The sequence below is a fragment of the Cetorhinus maximus genome, chromosome 5 (assembly GCF_964194155.1).
Source record: "Cetorhinus maximus chromosome 5, sCetMax3.hap1.1, whole genome shotgun sequence".
NCBI lineage: Eukaryota > Metazoa > Chordata > Chondrichthyes > Lamniformes > Cetorhinidae > Cetorhinus > Cetorhinus maximus.
The window spans coordinates 81708227-81734237 of NC_135883.1; the positions used below are offsets into that span (position 1 = coordinate 81708227).

Genomic DNA, 26011 nt, shown 5'->3' on the forward strand with positions numbered 1-26011 from the left:
TTCAGTCCTATGGATAAGATTAGCTGCCTGCTGTGCCTGCTGCATGCTGGGCTGTGAGGGTTCTCTACTCCTCTAAGTGCATCCATAGTTGGAGGGTAAGCAATTTTTGAATTCCTCCAACCAATACCAACTCATACAATCCCTCACAGGTGAGTGGGATTCTTAGGGACCTTACCCATCGGGCAAAAGTGATTTGCTTCAGCTGTTTGAACTTGATGTAGGTTTGTGTGGGCTTCTTACCAGCATTCTGGAATTGCTGGCGATATGCATCCAGAACTAACTAGTAAGCACTTAGGTTGGCAGCCTTGGTCTGCTCATAACTCATGGATACATCAGGAGTCAGCATGAGTAGACCTCTTGGGCTCTCCCTGACAGCTGCTCTTGAATTAAAAATGTCCATGTCTCCCAATGGTCATTTTAGCTGTCCTGCTACTTCCTCAAAAATGGCCAAAAAAATGATCCCACATCACTCTTCGAATTTGGGAATGAATCTAGCATATTTGAGGGCCTCAGAGAGTGGTTCAAGGTTAGGGACATAGGCGGTGCTACCAGGTAGAAAGAGATTTTCCAGTGACAACAGGCATAACGTGTAAGTGATTGTTCATCCGCTTCCCTCAGTGTACTGTGAGAATACAGCTCTAAATGCATTTTCCGACACATCTGTTGTGACATATATTTCCGCATGTGGGTTGAAATATGTAAGTACTGGCAGAGATGCTATCTCCACCCTTAATGTGTTACACACTGTTTATTATGTGATTGTCCATTCCCATTGTGATTCTTTCTGCAGTAGCTTTCGAAAATACTCTGCAACTCTGCGTACTTAGGAAAGACTTTGTGGTAAATGTTTAGTCGCAAGGAATGATGACATTAGATGGGTTCGGGAGTGCATGAACAGCTTTGACGTTGTTCTGTGTAGACTTTGCTCCATCTGCTGTCACTCTGTACCCTAGCATGTCAATCTTGGAAACCGTGAATGTGCATTTGACCTCCTTGAGCATCAAATTGTGTTTTGTGAGTCGAGTGCGCACTACTGATAACTGCGGATCATTCTCTGCTTTGCCCTTCCATGGGCATCGACGTTGTGCAATAAGGTTGAGCGTCTACTCAATGTCAGACAAACTGAAGAAATGATCTTCTGGAATGTGTTACATGCTGAACTTAGTCTGTGGGATACTCTGTGGTACTAAAACGCACCTTCATGAATAACAAAAGCTAGAGGATAACAGCTTTGCTCTATTAGTGGTATCTGAAGATAGCTCTGTTGCATGTTGAGCTTCGTGAAGACTGTGGAGTCATGAAATGATGCCAATAGCACTTGGATGGTAGGAAGTGGATACTTGACTGGAATAATTGCTTTGTTGACTACCTTAAGGTCAACTCAGTCAAATTTGACCATTTTTGCATAACACAATGTCAATGTTTGATATCCACGCGATGAGTCAACTCACTAACTTATACGGTCAGCTTCAAGTCATTTCAGCTCCTGTGACACTTCGGCATGAATTGCAAATGGCAACCATCTCAAGTTTTGTGAAACTTGGCAGAATTGACAGGCCAATGCAAGTGGCAAAATAATACCCCTTAATCTCCCCAAATCCAGTAAATAAGGGAGAATGCTGTTGTACATAGTCAATGTCATCGATCACATTAATGCGTGCTCTAGTAGGGTCTTTAAGTTTAAAGTCAAGCTTTTCAAAAAAGTTTACCCCAATAAGGCTTTTGCCTTTGGCTATGTAGAATATGAATCTGTCTAGGGTGACATTTTTGTAGTATATTGGAACTGTGATCATTCCCAAAACTGGCATAATCAAGTCATCGTAAGCTTAAAGACCATTTGTCGCAGGAGTGAGAGAAAGCTGAGATGAATAACAAAGGTAGAATTTGTCACTCAATATAGATACTTACATGCCCACATTGATGAGAAGCAACACTGAAATACCTGAAATCTTAACTGAGCAGACTTTAAAATGTCCCAATGCTTTGCCATCCGTGATGAGATACACATGCTGTACCTCACTCCCAAGAAGAAACTCCCCCACGTGTCGAACCGATAAAGTCCTCTTCTTCAATGACCTGCACAACTTTGCAAAGTGATTCCACTTTAAGCATGAGTTACACCTTTTTTCCCTTGAGCTAGACATGGGGCAGAACTTTTCCGTCAGTGAGCTGGGGGCAGGGCCTGCTTGCCGACGTGAAAATGACACGGGATGATGTCAGGAGGAACCCCTGACGTCATCCCGCCCCATTTAAATATTCAGGAAGGCAGGGGGGACAGCGCGATCAGCTGTCTGCCCACCGACCTGTCAATGGCCAATTGAGGCCATTGAGAGGGTAGTTAAAACAACTAAAGGCCCTGCCGGTCCAACTTTAAGGGCAGGCCAGGAGCCCCAGCGGGCTTCTGAAAAAACATGCAACCTCATCCACCGGCTGGATGAGGTTTAATGTTGGTTTTAAAAAACTTTAATAAAGTTTCTGTGATATTTATTAACATGTCCCATCTCGTGTGACGTTGTCACATGAGGGGGACATGTTAATAATTTTTTTATTTTTCTATTTTTAAACTTTCAAAAACTTTCAGCGATCTCCCCGAGGCAGCACTTAGTCTCAGGGAGATGTGCGCTCTTTCATGTGCAAAACAGCGCACTTTGACAGTTGGGGCATAGCGCTTCCCGTCGGGCAGCCTGCCCACTTAAATGGCGGCGGGGCCCGTTTCGGTGGTGGTGATCAGCTGCCCGCCCACCGCCAAGCCGGTGGGGCCTGCCCGCTCATCAAGGGCAAAATTCTGCCCATGGTGTTCAAACCATTGGGTACCTCCAGAATTTGGGCACATTTTGAGAGCATCTGGTCATGATGGGCTCTCTGATATCTCTGGCAGAATGCATTTAATTCGATCATCACACTTATCTTTGCCCAAAGTATTTTTCGAGAGCACTTACCACATATTGAATGTATATGTGGCTTCTGTGAGCTGCTCGAATACTTACTGGCCTTCTGCTCCTAGCCAACGTATGAGTATCGCCTTCTTGCAGGTCACTGCTATATCCAGGCTTTCCATCCCCGAAGTGAGCAAGTAGGTCTTGAACCCCGAAATCCATTGATCCCATGGCAGATTTTACAGCAAACGAAGGAAAGGTGCTGGAGCCATTCTTCATCACCAATTGTTATGTTTTGTGCCTTGGAGATATGCAGAGATGACATACCATGTTCTGCGTGCAGGAGCTTTATTTACAAGTGCTCTTTAAAACGTCTGCTCTCTTAAGCTTCCAGCTTGCTGCTGCTTGCTTCCAGTTTTAGTTTCTGTTTCTCTAGCCACACCCACAGGCTTGAATAATAGCACACAGAACAAAAAAGAGGCAATAGGCACACATAATCAAACACCAAACAATTGAACAATTGCATACTATACTCCCATCAAGAAAAAGGGGCAAGAAACATTTTAGTTTTCCAGCAAAATCTGAATGAATACATCAATAAGTAACCTATTAATTAAGGCAGTTCACCAACACCTTCTCAAGGGCAACTAGGGATATGCTATAACTGTTGGCCCAGCCAGCGAAACCCACATCCCATGAATGAATTTTTAAAAATTAATTATTATAAAATCAGCATGTTTACTTTCATTTTATTTATTTATCAATTTACTCCTTTAGAGAATATGAATCATCATAACAGTGTAAAAGATGACTTAATTACAGGAAGGAAGGATAAATAACTTGCTTTTATAAAGCGCCTTTCACACCTTGGGACATTCCAAAGTGCTTCGCATTGTAGTACAATTCAGTGAATGTCCAAGCAATTGTTTCATTGGTGCTTATTAAGAGATAAACATTGAAAATGACATTGGGAGAGGACCCCTATCTTCTTCAAATGGTGTTATGACATCTTAGAATGCTAACATGAAAAAAAAGTTGGTAAATAAGTTTGAATGCTGCATTGAAATGCCATTGTAACTTGGACTTACAATATGCTATTGTAACTTGGAGGCAAAGTATTTAGAGAATGAGGCTGAGACAATTTACAGCATGGTTGCTATGATGAGAGAACAGGGAGAGAAATTTATAGAAGAAGCATATTACCTCATTCAAAAGATGGCACCCCCAACAATACAGCACCCAAGCACTCACTCAGTAAGCTCCGAATTGACAGCACTGTTTCAATGCTCAGCTCTCTGACAGGAGACTTCTGACTCAGAGATGAGAGTGTTAAATTCACATTTACTTTTCATTAAGGTTAATGAAGAGAGGACAATATGCCTCAGTGTAAATAGATCAATACCTCACATATATATAAATATTGGTTCAAGGCTGGGATAGTGAAAATGAGCATCGTTCATGATTAAACAATGATTTTATGAGATAAAAGGAGTTTTTTTTACATGTCCTACACTTCAAATAAAATTAATTTCAAATTATAGCTTCCAAATGACCAGACTGGATCATTAGTAACAATTCCCTTATGCTTCTGCATAATTCTTGTTTCATGAACATTTTAATAAGTGCTTGATAATAACTGATGCACTTGTTCTTTGTGTGATTTAACAATAAATAAAAAGGTTAAAAAAAGGATCGGCCTCTAATTTGAAAAACACAAATAAAGTGAATTATAAACACTAACCTCTAAGAAGATTTGAGACTTTTGATTGTGAGGCAGATATCCTGTGGAGTCAGCAGAGATGGTGAAAATCAATTTCCCTCCATAGGCTGTCAGCTGGAGTCAGAGAAGCACAATAATATGTTTTTAGAAAGTTCTCTCCTACTGATTAAAACATGCACTTGAGATATTCTCGTAGGGCATTGCAAAATCTGAGAATAAAACCCACGTTAATCTTTAAATTGTTGTCATTTTTCATATGCATGTCAGTCTCAAGAAGCATTTTAATGTAAAATGATAACTTTGCTAATTTATGTGTGATATAATGATAACTCATTGTTATAAATGAGAATATCAAGAGCTTGAATTGAACTTTGTGCACTAATGTGCCTTATTATTTTTATTTCAGACTATAACTTTTACAGCACCACTATTAACAAGACTTCACCGAAACATTGCAATTTCTGAATTATCAACAAGTTTTTTACACATGGGAAGTTGTGTTGCTTTTAGACAACAGTTAGAAATTGATGATTTGTGTTACACCCAATTTGTGAAACTGCCCATATCAAGAAAAGGGCACTGGCAGAACCCATTTCATGAACTGGGCAAACCCATTGCATAGATCATGAAATAGACAGTTTGACTGCCACTTCATGAAATGGCCAGTGCTATGTACGAGTTTTAAAATCTTATTCATGGAATTGTTGCTCAAGCCTGTTGCAGTGTACAAGCTTAACATCATGTACTAAGTTGCTCAATAACAGCATGAGCATTGTAAAATAAAAACAGGAAATGTTTATAAAACTCAGCAGGTCTGGCAGCATCTGTGGAGACAGAAACAGAGTTAATGTTTCAAGTCCATATGACTCTTCTTCAGAGCTAAAGAGCATTGAAAGTTGTAAATTTGGGAAAGCAAGTTTTTCCACAAAGGCACAAATGATAGTTGGTGGAAGGTGTAAAATTTAATATAAGTTTCAAAACAATCAGTTCATATCTGCCTATTCGACTTCAAAGGCTCACACAGTAGGTGATGGAAGGTGTGCAATTCCATGCTGGAAGTGAAATTAACATGGTGTTGACTTCAAAGGCTCATATGGCAAGTGAGACTTAACAGTTCAATGGTGACAAGTTCATCTCTGCTTTGCTGTAAGCAGATGAAAATGTGATGGCATTCACACCTCTTGTAGAACAAGTATATAGAATAGAAATCTATTGTTACTAGCATAACCCCTGCAAACGCTGAAGATGGATGACTGTTTTGGGAGCTGTGCTGTTTTCTGGTCTGCTGAATATGAACAGAAGGTTATTGCTATCCTCAAGCATGGGAAAACTGGACAGAAACTCCCAAGAAACAAATATCACATCCTGAAATTTTGTGCTTACTTCTCTAGGTGGTGTGGACAAGGTTACCAAGAGTGATGGTAAGTACATGGCTACCAAGGAAGCAGCCCTAGACATCATGCGACAAGACATATTGAAACTGGCCATGGTGGTGAAAAGAAGACTCATAAGAAACTTTCTGAAAAGTATGCAAATATCCCACGATCTCTTATAGAACAGTACGTCAATTGCTGTGAGAGATGTATAGAAAAGTGCCGCAGGCAGGAGACAGCAACAGGAGTGGTTGTGAGACCTCTATCTGTAAACGACTTGAATGAACATGGGCAAGTAGACCTGGTTGACAGGCAGACTATGAAGAACAGAAGTTATTGGTTCATATTGCTCTACGTGGAGTACCTGAACAAGTTCCATGTCATTCGTCTTCTGAAATCCAAGACAGCAGCTGAAGTTGCCCATGAGCAGCTTTTCATGTTTCTAGAAATCAGAGCTCCACAGGTTCTTCAGTCAGATAACAGAAGAGAGTTCACAGCACAGGTCATCCACAAACTGCCAATGCTCTGAGAGGAACTGGTGAATGGGCATCAATGGGCATCCCAGACATCCCCAGAGTCATGGCTCTGTGGAACGCAGTAATGGTGGTATGAAGCTGTAAGCTTATGGTGTGGATGTGTGACAACAAACTGCACTCAGTTGAACTATGTGTTCATTTTGTTTAGTGGGCAGTGAACATCAGTTATCATGAGGCTATAAAGATTGTTTCTTACCAAGCACTCACTGGAAACAAACCATGGTGCGGCCTCAGATCAAAGTTGCCAGATGAGTTCCTCAACAGAATCTCCACAGCCATTGAAGAAGAACTGGAAAGATGTTCTTCTTGAAGAGAACATGGAAAATCCTGATCCTGAACTGGCTCCTAGACCATCCTCCTGGACAATCAAGAGCTGACCCCAGAACTATCCACCACAGATGACTCCAAGCCAACCCCTGGGCCATCCAACATGAAAGATTCTGAGCAAGTCCTAAAACCATCCACCATAGATGACCATGAGTTGGTCCCAACATGGATAATCCTGACCCAGCCCCTGAACCATCCTCCATGAATGAACCTGAGTAGGCCCCTGGATAGAGTGTATGCATTGATGTATAAGCTATCAGAACGGTTTGAGTGTGATTCTGAATGAAATAATACAGAACATAAACCAATGAATTCATGTATGAATTGTTTCTTTATTTGTTTTTGCTGCATTGTAATCATTGATGAATATAAGCTATATCTGTGTGGTTTGGATATAATATTGGATGAAACATAAGAGGACAGTAAACAGAATTAAGCAGATGATAGATTTGTGAATGAAATTTTATTTTTCGTTCAAAGAAGTTGGCCATTTCATGAACTGAACAAGTTTTCCAATGCTCATGTCATGAACTGGGTGGTCAAACTTCCAGTTTCATGAACTGTGCAGGTAGACTGCCCATTTCAAGAAATGGGCAGTTTCACAAATTGGGTATAACACATACGTGCGTATACACACACACACACACACAAACACGCACAATCATTGCTGTGCTACTTATTGTCTTGTAAAAAAAAATGCTGGATAAATATATGATTAGAAAAATGACACGAGGACATGAATAGGTACAGCTAAGAAAGATTGAATACTGCATTGGAATGCCTTTGTAAATTGGACAAATCATTTTTCATTTATTGTGGTTAGATGGATGGAGAAGTGGAGAGGCAAAAATGTTTACAGTGTGAGACCCAGACAATTGACCGTATGGTTGCCATGGTGAAAGAATGGGGAGGGAGATTTGTAGAAGAGCATGAGTCAGAGTAGCAGAGAGTTTTGGAGGATTGTAGAGATGAAAGAGCTAATAAAGATATGGGTGATATTGTGGATGAGGATGAGAATTTTAAATTTGGGCTGTTGAAGGACTGGGAGCCAATGTAGGACAGCAAGATTAAGAGTGACGGAAGAATAGGACTGTGTGGGTCAGGCTGTGGTCAGCATTGTTTTGGATGGACTGAAGTTTCTGCAGGGTGAAGGATGGTAGGGCATCCAGGAGACCATTGGAATAGACAAGTCCAGAGGTGACAAAGGCACGCACGAGGATTTCAGGGGCATGTGGGCTGAGGTGGAGGTGAAAATAGGCTGTCTTTGTGATGAGGTCGGAAGCTTAGTTTGGGGGATAATGGAATGCCAAATTTGAGAGCAGCTTGGCTCAACTTGAGGCAGTAACCTGGGACGAGGCTGGATTCAGTGGGAGGTGTACAGAGTTTGTGGCGGAAGTCAAGATGATGGCATCAGTCTTCCCAATGTTTAACTAGAGGAAAATGCAGACTCAAATTCAGATTCAAAACTGGATGTCAGGCAATCAATCTGACAACATAGAAGCAGTGAATGGGTAGAGCTAAGTGTACTTGTGGAAGCCAGCTCCATTTCTTTGGATGATGTTATCAAAGTACAGAATGTAGAGGAGGATAGACCCTTCAGGAACTTCTGTACTAAAAAGCCATTGTGGGAGATGCTCCGGCTACAATTGGACAAGTAGGAGCAGAATAAAGGGAGGGCATTGCACTGATCTGGACAAAGAAGAAAAGGCACTGGAGGAAGATAGAGTGGTCAGTTGTGTCAGTGGCTGCAAAAAGGTTGAGGATCATGAGGAAGGATAGTTTACCATAGTCACAATCAAAGGGAATATCATTTATGACCAGGTTAGGAGCATTTTAATGCTGAGGCATGGGTGGAAACCTGGTTGAATAGATTCAAATGTGGAGACAGATAGACCCAGATTTGGGCGACAACATAACATTATAGCACCTTTGGAGAAGAAACAAAAGTTAGGACTCAGTAGTTGATTCGAAGGACAGAGAGCGTGAGAGTGTTTATTTTGCAGGAGACGATGGCAAATCTAATTTTGGAAAAGAGCAGAAGATCATCTACACAGAGTGAAGAATTTACAATGTTGGCAAACATAAGGCTATGGAAAGGAAGTTTGGTTGATAGCAGTTTAGTGGGAATAGTGTCTGGAAATTAGGAAGTGGGTCTCCTCAGAGAAAGTGTTGTGAGAGAAGAGAAGCTAGAGAAAGCCACTGGGATAAAAGGAGACTTGGAGGGTGGTTTGACTTGGTGAGCATGGGGAAGAGGCGAAACACAAGAGACACCTGATTGTCATTAAGACTGAAACCATCCAAAGAAGTCCATGAGCTTCTTATGTTAGTAGAAGGTGATGGTGGAGGGGACTGAGGAGACTCTTGATGGTAGAGAAAAGAGGCTGAAGTGATCTTTTAGCTCTAGGATGATTCTTGACTAGTGAACAATTTTGATACAGGAGAATAATTGGAACTCTTATTTTTCAGAAATAGCAGAATAAGCGAATGATACAATTTCTTCTAGTTCTTCATTGTCAAAAAATAAGCGGCAGTTCTAGGTTCAATTCTCGGATTTTACCCAAAGTGATGGCCAGAGCTGCTACAACTTGCCACAAGGACACTGGTTAGGCAGGAAATTAAGAAAGATTCCTACTACCGTGGCCCTATACTGGAAGTATATGTGTGTAAACATCACAAGGATGGCATGAGCATCAACTATCATGGCCTATGTAGTTAAGTAGCCTGTCAGCAATCATGATAAAGGATCAAACATGAAATCTGACCATCTGGACAAGGCAGCAGAAAGCAACTGGCACTGAAGTGCTCTACTGCAGTGAAACTGGTTTAAAGAGTGGATGAAAAATTAGAGAAAGACAGCCACAAAGTTAATTTCAATGTGATTTATACATAAAACACAGTTTCTACTTACTAATGCGCAAGATAATTATCTTAAAACCGTTTTTGTGGGATATCTCCTCTGGAGAAATTACATTATGATTTACAGCAACTTTAAACATTAATCATGAGCCAAAAATAAAATCCTTACTTATTTGAAATAGGAAATGTCAAAGTGGACCTGATCAGGTCACATTTGATTCACATAATTCTACAACGTAAAACTTTTTTTTTAAAGTCTAAGCATTCTTAGTTGGGAGATGACTGCAAGATTTTCACAGGATGTTGATCCAGCATGACTGAAAATTACAAAGCAAACTGGAAATTAAACTCTTAATGAAAAAGTCCAAACAAAAAGTGTTTTTGCAAGCATTGTAAACTTCCACAAACAGGATGCAGGCAAGCAGCACAGCCTATTAATATCTTTGTTGAGCTACCTTGGTTGACAATTCAACTAGTTGTTTAGTCTTCACTATTTATTGCTCTAAAAAGCAATTAAATTACAAGCATTTTCATCAGTCTAGAAAGAAAGCACTGAAATTCCTTAGATTCATAATTTCAAAAGTATTCTTTTCTGTTGGCTTAATTTTAAACATATTTATTAAAAAAAGATTGACAATGGTGTTACACAAGACAAAATGCTTATATAATGAATTGATGCCAGAAATTGCAAGCAAGCACCAGACCTGACTGCAATCGGGCCAAACCAATTTTGTATTGGGGGCCTCAGATGCAATAGGCCCTTTACTTCCATATTAACACCTGTTTCAGGTATCTATCCTGGATGGTAATTCTTTTGCCTATATCAATATGTCTGAGGGTGCCATTGTAATGCGCATGCACCTCCTGCCTATCATGTTGGAAGCTTAGATACCTATTTAAGGCCAGAAAAAAGTGTGCAGAACAAACAAGTTTCTAGGACAGAGGGTTCAATGTGATTCTGAAATCCTGAACTACGTGAGCATGGGTACTACATGAGCATTTCCAGGAGAATCCTCATATCGAGGTGGTGAGTTCTCATCTGCAGCAAGTGGAAGCATATCAGCAGATTGTTACTGAGATGGGAGTGTATGCGTCTCCCACCTTTTTTTTTTAAATCACTGTTTTTACTTCCTTTTATTCAGTGGTAGAAGAACATGAAGCAAGAGGCCATTACGGCTTTGTAGACCTCTCAGCCTACAGCAACACTGCACTTTCCTCCCTCAATTATAGATACATGCCCATTCCAAGGGCCATTCCTGTGCTGGAGGTAAGCCAGGACTGGGAATTCAGTCCTCAAGCCAGAACTGCAGGTGACCTAAGTCCAGTCAAGTGCAATCTTGCACTCGGTCAGAGAAAGAAAAAGTCAGCCCCATAGTGTCCTTCTGCAGCTGCTTGAAGCCATGCTGCACAGCATCGCATCCACTCTTCCCCAAGACCTTGAGATACATCCCATCTCCCCTCATTTTTATGTTTAGACAAGGGTGACTGCAGAATACTTCCACTGGACTAAATTTTATGACCCTGTCATGACGGGGGTGGTGCCGTAAAATGCAGTGAGCTGTTCAAAAGTCCATTGACATCGGCGCGACCATAAAATCCCGCCGGCGTAAAATTCCGCCCACCGTCATAAATTTCAGGCCCAGGCTTCATTTACAATCCACCAATCACCTGAAACAGAATAAGTGAATTGACTGGCAGTGGCTCGTTAAAATGACAGCCTGGAGCCACCAGTTAGCTAGAAGGGAGGGTTTTTCGCAGAATCTTGCAGGCTATGACTGTGGGAGTACCCATACTACATGGACTGCATTGGTTCAAGAAGGTGGCTCACCAGCACCTTCTCAAGGATAGCTATAGCACCTGGAACTGCCTTTGTTTGCAAACATCATGGCTGCTCCCCAAGAGCCATGTACACACCTGAAGGATCTGCTTTCAATGGTTTCAGGCCAGTTGTACATTGAGCAAATGTAAGCCCTTCCTGTTGATGAAGGCTGCTGGCTGGTCCGTGTGGGCCTTGATGGCCACATGTGTGCAGTCAATTACACCCTGCAATTGGGGGAATCCAGCAATGGGCCCGATGGACCTCTCCACCTGACTGTCTGGGTGATTCAGTAGTGTACATCATTGCCAGCACTTTTTAACAAGGCATTGGCCACCTCCTTGATGCAGCGAAGAGCTGCTGCCTTTGGGACCCCATACATGTTCACAGTAGATCCCTGGAAAGAGCCAATTGCATAAAAATTGAATGCAACAGTTATCTTCAGGGCCACGGACACTGGGTGTCCACTGAGGCCCGTGGATCACTGATCATCTTGCTGCTTGGCGCACAGGTCAGCGATGGCCTTTGGCAGCTTTTGTCTTCGTTGATATTTTCGCTTGGACATCTGCAGGTAGTTTAGGCAAGTCTAGGACACACTGAGCCGCATTTGGGCCCTTCTTGGCATGGCTGCATACTGCTAATTCCCTCTGCCTGCTTCTGTAGCTTGCTGCTGCTGCAGTGGTGCCTCAGGAGCTTGGTCCTCCTTCCCTCGGCGTCACTCATCTATTGCACGGGAAGACTGGATGGATGAGACCCATGGCCAATGGTCTCTCCTTTTCTCGTGCACTGTCCTTGGAGTTAGCCTCCATGGGATCCTTCCCTTTGACCCAGCAGCAATGACCCTCAGCATACCTTGCTGAGAGGCCACCCCAATATCTGCCCCTTTGCTGCTGTGAGCGCAAAGGTAGATTACTTCCCCATTCTTAGAAGTCTCCTGCTGCACTCCTCGCCCCCTTTCTTCCATCAATGGCTAACTTCCATAGGTGAACCTGAGGCTTCGCCATAGTGCTGCCAGCTTTAAGCGGTCAGGAATCTAATGGCCCGTGATCTTCGTGTACCGCTCAAGTTAATTCCTAACCCTGCAGTAAATCACAAACAGCAGCAAGTAAATGAGACTAAATTACCTTGTTAACGAGCACAATTATCTTCCCGACGTGTGGTAGAATGTGGACCTGGCATCATGCTGTTGGGGATCCGCACCAGCATGTTCCATTCCAATTCTATGCACCCCATCCGCTGCCTCACCACCTGCTCCCAATAACCCCCTTAAATTCCTCCCTTTGCCAATATTCAAAATTGGATTAAATAAGTGGATGAAGGTGCAGTAACTGAAGGTATTGCCTCTCCTACAGTCTATCAAGCGTCACATGATGCTCTTGGAGGCTCTGACCAATGAGCTCTAAGCACGGGCAATCCGGGGGGTGGAACTTCCTGTCGAGGATCCTGTTAAAGCTCGAGATTCAGAAAAGCTGTCTGTAATAAACCTCTTGAAACCTGTCCGGTATGCCAAGTCATTACATTTGGCGACAGCAGTGAAATAGCTCTGACGCTGCACCCCACCTTGTTAACGTGTGTACATTGAATCTGAAGTAAAAAGAAAAGACTGCTCACCATTCATGCCACTCTTCGGCAGAATCGATCCTTACGATGCGACTATGGAAGACTGGAGGGCACCTTGGTTTTTATTTTGTAGCGAACAAAATTACCGTAGAAGAGCAACAGAAAGCAATCCTTTTGAGTATATGTGGTAGCAAGACATACAATCTCATTCGCAGTCTGATGGCCCCGAATGCACCCAATTCTAAGTCCTTTAATGAATTAGTGCATCTTGTGAGAATGCATTACCAGCCGAAGCCATCCGTAACAATGCAGAGGTTTAAGCTTAATTCCAGAGTTAGGGCCCCAGGAGAGTCCATCACAACCTATATAGCAAGGCTGAAGTAGTTGACAGAACACTGCGGATTCAGGGACACACTAAATGATACGCTACAGGACCGATTAGTTTGTGGAGTTCACGACAACGCCATTCAGTGCCTTTTACTCGTAGAGGTCGACATCGATTTGAAGCACACCTTGGAAATAATACTTGCCATGGAAAGTGCTGCGAGAGATTCACAGGCTTTGCAACACATACAACATGGCGCTGTTCTTCACATGGGGCAGGAACCTACCGCCAGGCATGGCGCAAAAACCAGGAACACAGCAGTGAAGCGAGAGGCAATGTCAGCTCTCAGAATCGTGAAAAGGCCTAATAGAAACACTTCAGCAGCTACTCCAAGGTTAATCTGTTATGGATATGGAGGTGACCATGTACCTGACACCTGCAGATTTGAGGATGCAGAATGCCATTACTGCCATAAGAAAGGTCACGTAGTGAGGCAATGCAGGGCAAAGTCGAAACAACCCATAATGCAGCAAACCAATATGATTGAATTGAATAATACAGCAGAGCCTGAAGCTGCTGATACTGACATCTATTCCCTGCACAACATCACCGCTGTAAAAGCCAAACCTATCACTGTCACAATCCAAGTGAATGGGAAGCCACTATTAATGGTGGTAAATACAGGAGCCTCAACCACAGAGTTGGGAGAATATACATTTAGATTCCTAAATGAAGATTCCCAGCCACTGTATCTGGAGCGGACAGCCATTCGATTGAAGGCATACACTGGAGAATCTATAAAGGTAAAGGGCATCGCCAGAGTACCAATATCTTAATGGCAAAAGACAGTTCAGTTTCCAGTGATAATAGTGACAGGTGAAAGACCTAGCCCAGGATTTTCCAGCCATCGGGCGGGCTCGGCAGGCAGGCCCAGGAGCGGTCGGGAAGCCAATCGCCACCTGCGATTGGGTGGGCCCCGACCGCGATTTCATGCTGACTGGCCAATTAATGGCCAGCCAGCGTGAAGCGTGTGTTGCAGTGCTCAGCACTGTCGGGATGGGGGTGGAAGGAACGCAAGCACTGAAGTTCATGCATGTGAGCGAGTGCACACAGTAAAAGCTTCCTGAGGCACAGAGCTGCCTGACGTCCTCGTGACTCTTGCCCGACATCATCGCACATCAATTTACGCTCATTCGGGTCAGGCGCCCATCCGTCCGGTGAGAGAAAGATTCTGCCCCTAGTCTTCTAGGCCAAGACTGGTTGCAGAAAATCAAGCTTGACTGGTCTGAAATATTTCACTTGAGAACAGGTGGAGTTCCTGAGCTTGTAAGGAAATACAACGGTGTATTTTGGGACAAACTAGGGAAGTTGAAAGGCTCGCAAGCAAAAATATATGCAGATTCTCAGGTGACACCCTGTTTCTTTAAGGCCAGACCTGTGCCTTATGCCTTAAAGGAGAAGGTGGATGCAGAATTGTGCCAGTTAGAAAAGCTGGGCGTCACCCAACTTGTCCAATTCCCAGAATGAGCAGCACCCATAGTCCCAGTGGTTAAGCCTGACCAAGCTATACTCATTTGTGGGGACTATAAATTGACCGTGAACAAGGCAGCCAAACCGAATAAGTATCCTATCCGAAGGACAGACAACTTATATGCAAAGCTAGCTGTTGGCAAACTCCATGCAAAACTAGAGCTGGATAACATGTCTAGAGGTTACGTGACGATCAACACACACAAGTGTCTTTATTAATATACTCACCTACCCTTTGGAGTATCTCCTGCATCTGCAATCTTCGAAAGGACAATGGAGAGTCTTTTGCAAGGACTTCCCCAAGTAGTAGTATACCTAGATGATGTTCTGATCAGAGGGTAAACTGAAACCGAACACTTGGCCAAACTGGAAGTCGTGCTAAGAAGATTCTTGGAAGCCAGCGTACGATTAAAGAAAGAGAAATGTACATTCCAAGTGCTGGAAGTTACTAACCTGGGTCACAGGGTGGGCTTGCATCTGGTAGAAGAGAAAGTTAGGGCAATCAAAGATGTGCCCTCTCCGCCCAATGTAACCAAACTCAAGTCTTTCCTGGGTATAATCAACTATTATAGCCACTTCTTGCCAAACTTATGAACAGTGTTAGCACCATTACACTTGTTGTTAAAAAGGAATCAACATTGGTCGTGGAATTCACAATAGGAAGAAGCCTTTGTGAAAGTAAAGAAACTATTACATTCATCGTGTTTATTGGTACACTACAACCCATCCAAAGAATTAATATTAACATATGATGCTTCTTCTTATGGTGTGGGAGCTGTGTTATCACATAAAATGGAAGATGGATCAGAAAAGCCCATTGGCTACGTCCTAAGAATGCTCTCCACAGCTGAGAAGGGTTATTCCCAGCTAGAAAAGGAAGGTTTATCGGTGGTATTCGGAGTGAAGAAATTCCACCAGTACCTACATGGACGACATTTCACCATTATGTCAGACCACAAACCATCAATGGGTTTATTCAGTGAGAATAAGGCCATTCCTCAGGAGGAGAAGATTAAAGAGGATGAGGTTGAGGTGTTTAGTTCAGTGAAGTTAGTGGAATTGCAGCAGAAGGAACCAGTTTTGAAACAGTTATGTCAGACAGCTTATTCTGAAACAGAAACAGAATACATTCTATAGTGTTATTACATTAAGAACAATGTGTTAATGAGAAATGGAGACAGCCTCATGTTCCGACAGGTGAGCAGTGTGCGATAGTGTACCAAGTAGTGATACCATCTGGGTACCAGAATGAAATTTTGAGAATGGCTCATGAAATTCCAATGGCTGGACATTTGGGAATTAAGAAAACTCAAGCTAAGATACAAAAACATTTCTATTGGCCTGGACTACATAAAGATATAGTCAAATTCTGTCAAACATGTCACAAGTGTCAGGTGATAGGCAAACCTCAGGCAGTGATTAAGCCTGCACCTTTAATTCCAATTCCAGCATATGAGGAACCTTTTAACAGGGTCTTAATTGATTGTGTAGGACCCCTCCCTAGGACTAAAAGTGGAAATCAGTACTAATTGACAATCATAGATGTGTCCACAAGATATCCAGAAGCAATACCTTTAAGGAAAATTACAGCAAAGGTGACTGGAGGGGATTTAACCAAATTCTTTACAAGGTATGGATTACCAAAATAAATACAGTCGGATCAGGGTTTGAATTTCATGTCGTAGCTGTTTAAAGGAGTAATCAACAGACTAGGAATAAAGCGGTTTAGGTCGTCAGCCTATCATCCTGAATCAAAAGGTGGCATCAGACTTTAAAAGCTATGATTATAGCATATAGTCAAGACTATTCACATGATTGGGATCAAGGGATGCCATTCTTGTTGTTTGCTATTAGAGACGCCCCTAATGAATGGACAGGGTTCAGTCCTTTCGAATTCATTTATGGTCATGAAATAAGGGGACCACTCAAATGGATTCAGGAGAAAATAGAGAGTCAGAGTTCTGAAATAATTCTCCTGGGTTATGTGACCAAATTCAGAGAGAGGTTAAGTAAGGTGTGTGAACTAGCCAAAAAACATTTAAAGATATCTCAACAAGAGATGAAGGCAAAGGCAGCCAAAAGGGCAAAAGCTCATGTTGTGGCTGGGGAAGAAGTTGTAGTATTGTTGCCAGTCACAGGCGAATCATTGAAGACAGGGTTTATTGGACTTTACCAGATTGAAAAGAGACTGAGTAAAGTAAACTACGTAGTAAATACCCCAGATAGAAGGAAGAGTCAGGCAGTGTGACATGTAAATATGCTCAAAAAATACTTTGACAGCAAGAATAAACAGGAGGAGGTACTGGTAGTTGTAAGTAAGGAAACAGACAGTAGTAAATTAAGGATTCTGAATTGATCTTCCTTTGATTAAATTGGGCACTGAGGAAGTGCTTAAGAATCTAGATGTAATATTGGGTTATCTTCCAGAGAAGTGTCAGAGCAATTTAAAAGAGCTATTGCAGTCACACAAAGCAATTTGTGGAAATAAACTGAAGAAAACAGATTTAACTACACATGATGTTGATGTTGGGAATTCAGAGTCAATAGGGCAACATCCATATAGATTAACTCCAGTAAAAGTAGCTCAAGTGCAGATAGAAATTAAATTTATGCTTCAAAATTACACCATAGGGCCCACTTACGGCAATTAGATTTCACCCATGTAATAGTGCCAAAACCGGGTGGATCACAAAGATTGCTGACAAGTGAATGCAGTAACAAAAGCAGATTCATATCCTACTCCATAATTAGAGGATTATATCGAGAAAGCGGGACAATCAATGTCTATCATAAAAATGGACTTTCTGTGAGGATATTGGCAAGTGCCCTTGTCAGAAAGGGCAAAAATTGTATCAGCTTTCGTGACCCTGGATGGTTTATATAATGCAAAGTAATGCCCTTTGGTATGAAAAATGCACCAGCAGCATTTCAAAGACTAACAAACAAAGTGATTGAGGGACTGAGCAATTGTGCTGTTTATATTGATGACTTAATAGTATTCAGTCAAACGTATGAGGAACATCTACAACATTTAAAGGAATTATTTGATTGACTGCAGGAGGTCAAGTTGTTGTGAATTTAGCTAAAAGTAAATCTGCGAAAGCACAATTTGCATATTTAGGCCACACTGTTGGACATGGTCAAGTGACTCCATGAGATGCAAAAGTAAAAGCTATTGTGGAATTCCAGCTGTCTACAGTGAAATGGGAAGTTTTGAGATTTCTAGGCATGAATGGATTTTATCGGAAATTTGTACCAAGCTTCAGCAGTGTAGTTGCTCCACTGGCTGGATTGTTAAAAAGGGACAGAAAATTCCAATGGACACAGGAGCGTCAGAATGCATTTGACAGCTTGAATGCTGTACTAACAATTACACTTGTTCTATCGGCACCTGATTATACAAAGCAGTTTAAGGTGGGGCTATTGATACCAGTGATGTCGGTGTTGGTGCTGTATTGCGACAAGATGATGAACTAGGAATTGAGAAGCCAGTAGGATATTTCTCACAGAAGTTGAATGTACATTAGATGGAATATTCAACTATAGAGAAAGAGACTTTCAGTTTGGTGTTAGCTTTGCAGCATTTTGAAAACAATTCTTCAGAGACAGTTACATATGCTGACCACAATCCTTTGAAGTCTCTGGTAAAGTTTCGGAACAGAGGTGGAATTTATTATTGCAACCATTCAGTTTAGAAATTATATATGTGGCTGGATGAAATAATTTGATTGCAGGTGTGTTGTCAAGAGTTTAAAATTCAAAAGAACTTGAATATTGTCAAATAGAGAATGGACTGGAATGGACTCTATTTTTATACAAGACTTGTGTATATATTTTCATGGTTAATGCACACACACTATGGTGTAATAGTTTTGTTGGTATAGTTAAATGTAGTAAGGAATAAGAAATGGGTTGAAAAATGAAACCATCTTTTTGGAATTATGATGGTTGATTTTTTTGCTAAGAAGGGAGATGTGAGAATGGATGTTATTTTTTTTAAATATCTTCGGGGAATATTGTGCTATTCTGTAAAGAAGGTGGGGTGTCTGTTCGTGTGTGTGTGTGTGTGTGCCTGTGTGTGTGTGTGATTTAATTAAGGTGGGCAGAGATTAATAGGAGTCAGGTTGTGTGGGGGCTTTAAAACATGAAGAGCATAGAGGTGTTAGGTTCAGGTACAAGTAAATAGGCTTGATCTAACATTTGCATTTTTAGAAAAGTTCAGAATTTGTTTGAATATCAAAGGGGAGTCAGAGGTACAAAGAAACGTGTTTGCATCTAGCAGGAGCTCTATAGGTAAATAGTAGTGGGGATATTATATTTTATTGACCCAAATGCAAAGACAAGATAGAGGCATAAAAGATTTTATATTTGGAAGGATTTGAGTTTCAAAGAGGTGTGAGAACAATGGAACCGAAGATGAAAGGGGAATAAAGGTATTTTAGAGTTATGTGGTGAGCTTAGCTGGAGATAGCTGGAGCTGAGCTGGGAACCGTTAGCTCTGGGCTTGGACAGGATGCCATTTGAACCAGCCATCCAGTCACGCCAGAAAAGTATTGGGCTGCAACAAGCAGTTTTATTCTGAAATGGATTCCACCGCAGACTGGAAAAGAGTTGAGGGTCACGTGGTATGCCTTTATTGATGCTACATCAGTTATTCTTCTGTAATATTACAGTATTTCTTTTATCGTTGACATCTATAAGGGAGTGTTGCCTGGAGGTGTTTACTTATGGGTCTGACGAAGTAGAGAGTCTTTTTGGAGAATGTTTTGTAAGACTAACCTTAATTGTGTAACTGTAATCTTGTGTGCTTAAGTTTTTATTTATTCTTCTTAATAAAACTTTTACTTTTATTTTTACAATCCCAAAAGTGTTAATGGACCTCTTACTGCTGAGATCGGTATATCTTCTTCTCATTTTCAAAATACAAAAAAAGGGTATGGCCCGTAGGCCAAGTTTCACTCTTGGTTTGCACAGCAATTAACACCAGCTGTGGTCATAACATGTTAGCTAACCAATCTTCTACCCATGCCAATATGTTACCCCTACACCATGTGCTTTTATTTTCCGCAATAATCTTTGATGAGGCACCTCATCAAATACCTTCCGAAAATCTAAGTACAGCACAGCTACCTATTCCCCTTTATCCATAGCACCTGTTACTCTTCAAAGAACTCCAGTAAATTGGTTAAACATGATTTCCCTCTCACAAAGCCATGTTGACTCTGCTTGATTACCTTGATTTTATCTAAGTGCCCTGTGATAACGTATTTAATAGTAGCCTCTAAAATCTTCCCTATGACAGATGTTAAGTTAAGTGGCCTATAGTTTTCTGCTTTCTGTCTCCCTCCCTTTTTTATCACATTAGCTATGTTGCAACCTAATGTAACCTTCCCCAAAGCTAATGAATTTTGGAAAATTAAAACCAACGCATCAACTGTCTCACTAGCCACTTATTTTAAGACCCTAGGATGAAATCCATTAGGACCCAGAGACTTGTCAACCTGTAGTTCCAACAGTTTGCTAAGTACCACTCCCTAGTGATTGTAATTTTCTTGAGTTCCTCCCTCCTTACAATTCCCGATTTAGAGCTATTTTTGGGATGTTACTTGTATCGTTTATCGTGAAGACTGAAGCAAAATACGCATGGACTCATAGACATTTACAGCACAGAAGGAGGCTATTCGGCCCATCGTGTCCAGGCCGGTAAACAAAGATCTGACTACACTAATCCCATTTTCCAGTGCTTGGCCCATAGCCCCGGAGGCTATGGCAACATAAGTGAATATCTAAATACTTCTTAAATGTTACGCGAGTGTCTGACTCAACCACCCTTTCACGCTGTGAGTTCCAGGCTCCCACCACCCTCTGGGTGAAAATATTTCTCCTCAACTTCCCTCTTAGCCTTCTGCCTCTTACCTTGAAGCTATACCCCCTGGTTATTGACCCCTCAACTAATGGAAAAGGTGCCATCCTATCCACCCTATCTATGTCCCTCATAATCTTATACACCTCAATCAGGTCCCCTCTCAACCTTCGCTGCTCCAGGGAAAACAACCCCAGCCTATCCAATCACTCCTCATAGCTCAGACCCCCCAGCCCAGGCAGCCTCTTGGTAAATCTCCTCTGCACCCTCTCTAGTGCAATCACATCCTTCCTATAATGTGGTGACCAGAACTGCACGCAGTACTCCAGTTGTGGCCTAACCAGCTTTTTATACTGTTCCAGCATAACCTCCCTGCTCTTGTATTCTATGCCTCGACTATCAAAGGCAACTATCCCATATGCCTTCTTAACCATCTTAACTACCTGCCCTGCTACCTTCAGAGATCTGTGGATATGTACACCAAGGTCCCTCTGATCTTCAGTACTTTCCGGGGTCCTATCATTCATAGTGTAATCCCTTGCCTTGTTAGCCCTCCCCAAGTGCATTACCTCACACTTTTCCAAATGAATTCCATTTGCCACTGCTCTGCCCACCTGACCAGTCCATTGATATCCTCCAGCAGTTTACAGCTAACCTCCTATTTACCATCCTACCAATTTCCATGTCATTCACGAACTTCTTTGTCATACCCCCTACACTTAAGTCCAAGTCATTTATGCACACTATACAAACAGCAAGGGCCTCAGCACCAAGCCCTGAGGAACCCCACTGGAAACAGACTTCCAGTCACAGAAACATCTCTCTTCCATCACCCTCTGCTTCCTGCCGTCCTGCCTCTCAGCCAATTGTGGATCCAACATGCCACTTTGCCTTAGATTCCATGGGCTCTTACTTTCTTGACCAGTCTGCAATGAGGGACCTTATCAAAAGCCTTGCTAAAGTCCATGTAGACCAAATCAAACACATTACCCTCATCAACACTCCTGGTTACCTCCTCAAAAAATTCGATCAAATTTGTCAAACATGACCTTCCCTTAACAAATCCATGCTGACTATCTCTGATTAATCCATGTCTCTCCAAGTATAAGATTCTGTCCCTCAGAATTCTTTCTAGTAACGTCCCCACCACTGAGGTTAGACTGGCTGGCCTGAAATTTCCTGGTCTACCCCTTCTTCCCTTTTTTAATAATGGGACAATGTTAGCAGTCCTCCAGACCTCTGGCACCTCACCTGTGGCCAGAGAGGATTTGAAAATTACTGCCAGGGCCCCTGATATCTCTTCCCTTGCCTCCCTCAACAGCCTGGGATACACCTCATCTGGGCCTGCGGATTTATCCATTTTTAAGGCTGCTAAACCCGCTAGTACCTCCTCTCTCTCTATGTTAATTTCCTCTATTATTTCACAGTCCTCCACCCTGTTGTCTATACTTGCATCGTCCTTTTCGTTTGTGAAGACTGATACAAAGTATTCATTGAGGACTGTGCCCACTTCTTCCGGGTCCACACACAGAATACCCCTATGGTCCCTAATTGGCCCTACTCTTTATCCTCTTGCCCTTTAAATGTTTAAAAAAACCCTTTGGGTTTTCCTTTATTCTACGCACCAATGCATTCTAATGCACTCTCTTAGCTTTCCTAACTTCCTTTTTAAGTTCTCCCCTGCACTTTCTATACTCCTCTAGGGACTCTGCCGTATTGAGCCCTCTGTATCTGCCATAAGCTTCTCTTTTTAACTTAACCCTAACCTTTATGTCCCTTGACATCCAGGGTTCCCCGCCCTTTGTCTTTACGGGAACTTATTTGCCCTACACTCTCACTATTTCCTCCCTGAATGCCTCCCACTGCTCTAACACAGTTTTATCTGCAAGTAGCTGCTCCCAGTCCACTTAGGCCAAATCGTATCTCATCTTAGTAAAATTAGCCTTACCCCAGTTTAGAACTTTTATTCCCAGCCCAACTTTATCCTTTTCCATAACTATCCTAAATCTAACTGAGTTATGGTCACTATCTCCAAAATGGTCCCCTACTCATATGCCTTCCACCTGCCCGGGCTGATTTCCGAATATTAGGTCCAGAACTGCCCCCTCCCTTGCTTGGGCTTTCTACGTACTGGCTAAAAAAGTTCTCCTGGATACAACTTAAGAAGTTTGCTCCCTCCCTACCTTGCACACTAAAACTATCCCAGCTAATATTTGGGTAGTTAAAATCCCCTACTATTACTTCCTTATTATTCTTACACTTCTCTGAAATTTGATTACATCTTTGATCCTCTATCTCTCCCTAACAGTTTGGGGGCCTATAGTACACACCCAACAGCATGTTTTCCCCTTTTGTGTTTTTTACTACCCATATGGCCTCATTTGATGATCCTTTCAGGATATCACCCCTCCTCACTGCTATAATTGATCCCTTGACCAATATTGTGATGCCTCCTCTTCTATCCCCCTCTCTATCTCATCTGAATACCCTATAACCAGGAATGTTGAGCTGCCAATCCTGCCCTTCTTTTAGCCAAGTCTCGGTCATAGCTATGATATCATACTCCCATGTGCCTATCTGTGCCTTCAGCTCGTCTGTCTTATTCCTCAAGCTCCTTGCATTAAAATATATTCCATTTAGCTTTGCTAAACTCTCTTCTTTCTTATCTAGACCATGTTTTCTCTGCTTCCAGACTCACTTACTAGTGTTTTAACTTCTAATTCCATCTCAGCTTCTCTCCCCTCTGAACTACTTTTCAGGATCCCAGCCCCCTGCCAATTTAGTTTAAATCAGCATTAGCAAACCTCTCCGTGCAGATGTTGGCCCCGTTCCTGTTCAGATGTAACCCGTCCAACTTGTACAGGTCCCACCTCCCCCAGAAACGGTCTCAAGGCCCCAGGAATCCAAAGCCCTCCCTCCTGCACCATCTCTCCAGCCACGCATTCATCTGCTCTATCCTTCTGTTCCTATACTCACTACTGCATGGCACCAGGAGCAATCCGGAGATTACTACCTTTAAAGTCCTCAATTTCCTACCTAACTCCCTAAAGTCTACTTGCAGGACCTTATTTCTCTTTCTTCCTATGCCATTGGTCCCAACATGGACCAAGACCTCTGGCTGTTCACCCTCCCCCTTCAGAATTCCCTGCAGCCGTTCCGTGACATCCTTGACCCTCGCACCCAGAAGGCAACATACAATGCTGGAGTCACGTCTAAGGCCGCAGAAGTGCCTGTCCATTCCCCTCATTAATGAATCCTGTACCACTATTGCCCTTCCACACTTCTTCCTCTCCCCCTGAGCAGCTGGACCACCCATAGTGCCATGGCCTTGGCTCTGGTTAGCCTCCACAGAGAAACCGGAACTCTCACCATTTTCTAAGGCCGAAAAATGATTTGCAAGTGAGATGCACTTGGGGGATTCCCTCACTACCTGCCTGGTCCCCCGCTTCTGTCTGGCAGTCACCCATTCCCTCTCTGCTTGCACTTCTTTAAGCTGCGGGGCGACCACATCCTGAAACATGCTATCCATGAAGGTCTCTGCCTCGTCAATGCACCGTAGTTCCCCCAGCTGCCACTCAAGCTCCAAAACCCGGAGCTCAAGTTGCTCCTGTTGGAGGCACCTCCTGCACACATGGTCATCCAGACCTCCAGGAGCATCTAGGTTTTCCCACATAGTGCAGGATATGCAAATCACAGGACTGAGCTCCCCAGACATATCTTAACTAAATAGAATACGGATCCTTGCCTTTATTTTATCCTTACTCCTACTTGAGTATAGACTAGATGCTAGATCCTCTAGATAGACTAGATCCTCTAGGTGCTGCTGACTACCTGTCCCAGGGTCCTCCTCTCACACTCTCTAGGTGCTGCTGGCTGCCTGTCCCAGGGTCCTCCTCTCGCACGCTCCTCTAGGTGCTGCTGACTGCCTGTCCCAGGGTCCTTCTCTCACACATCTACTATCTCTTTGTTTCCCATTATTAATTCCCCAGATTTGCTTTCTTTAGGACCAATGCTCGCTTTGTTAACTCTTTCCTTTTGTAAATATCTATAGAAACTCTTACCGTCTATCTTTATATTTCTAGCTAGCTTTCTCTCGTACTCTAATTTTCCCTCCTTGTTAATCTTTTAGTCATTCTTTGCTGTTTTTTATATTCTGTCCAATCTTCTGACCTGCCACCCATCTTAGCACAATTATATGCTTTATCTTTAAGGTTGATACTATTTTTAACTTCTTTAGTTAACCATGGATGGTGGATCCTCACCATGGAATTTTTCTTTCTTGTTGGAATGTATCTATTCTGTGTAATCTGAAATATCCCCTTAAATGTCTGCATTGGATCTCTATTGACCTATTCCTTAACCTAAATTGCCAGTTCACTTTCACTTGTTCAGCTTTCAAGCCCTCATTATTGCCTTTATTTAAGTTTAAAATACTAGTGTTGGATCCAGTCTTCTCTCCCTCAAACTGAATGTCAAATTCAATCATATTATGATTACTCCTACCTAGGGACACCTTCACCATGTGGTCACTATTTAATCCTATCTCATTGCACAATACCATGTCCAGTGTAGCCTGCTTCCTGATTGGCTCCAGAACGTGCTGATCCAAGAAATTATCCCAAAAGTATTCTATGCATTTGTCATCTATGCTATCTTTGCCCATCTGATTTTTCTAGTCTATATGTAGATTAAAATATCCCATGATAATCACCGTACCTTTCTGACAAGCTCCCACTTTTTCTTCTTTGATACTCCATCCTACCATGTGATTATTGTTAGGGCTTCTGTACACCACTCCCAGAAGTGACTTTTCACCTTTATCATTCCTCATCTCCAACCAAACTGCTATATATTCTATATCCTGGTTTCCTGCACTTAGGCCATCCCTCTCTACTGTGTTAATGTAATCTTTACTTAACAGGGCCACCTTTCCATCTTTTCCTTTCACAAGTCACATACCCTTCAATGTTCAGGTCCCAATCTATCCCATCCTGTACCCATGTCCCTGTAATGGCTATTATATCATACTTATTTATCTCTGTATGTTAGTTCATCTGTTTTGTTTTGAATGCTATGTGCATTCAGATACAGAGCCTTAAGTTTTGTCTTTTTATTATTTTTGTAACCTATAGCCTTATCTATCAATTTACTCTTAGACTTGTACTCTCTGTCCCTTCCTGTCATGGCCTATCAGTTCCCAAATGAATACCATCCTCTCTTAACTTGTCT

General features: G+C 42.3%; 1 protein-coding gene across 1 annotated transcript in view; it reads right to left on the bottom strand.

Annotated features, from left to right (window-relative positions):
* Window positions 1–26011, bottom strand: part of lama2 (laminin, alpha 2) — a 582487-nt gene that overhangs the window by 319599 nt on the left and 236877 nt on the right. The window contains exon 13 of the mRNA XM_078542125.1: window positions 4618–4710. Coding sequence (XP_078398251.1) covers window positions 4618–4710 — 93 coding nt within the window. The remainder of the gene's footprint in view (window positions 1–4617; window positions 4711–26011) is intronic.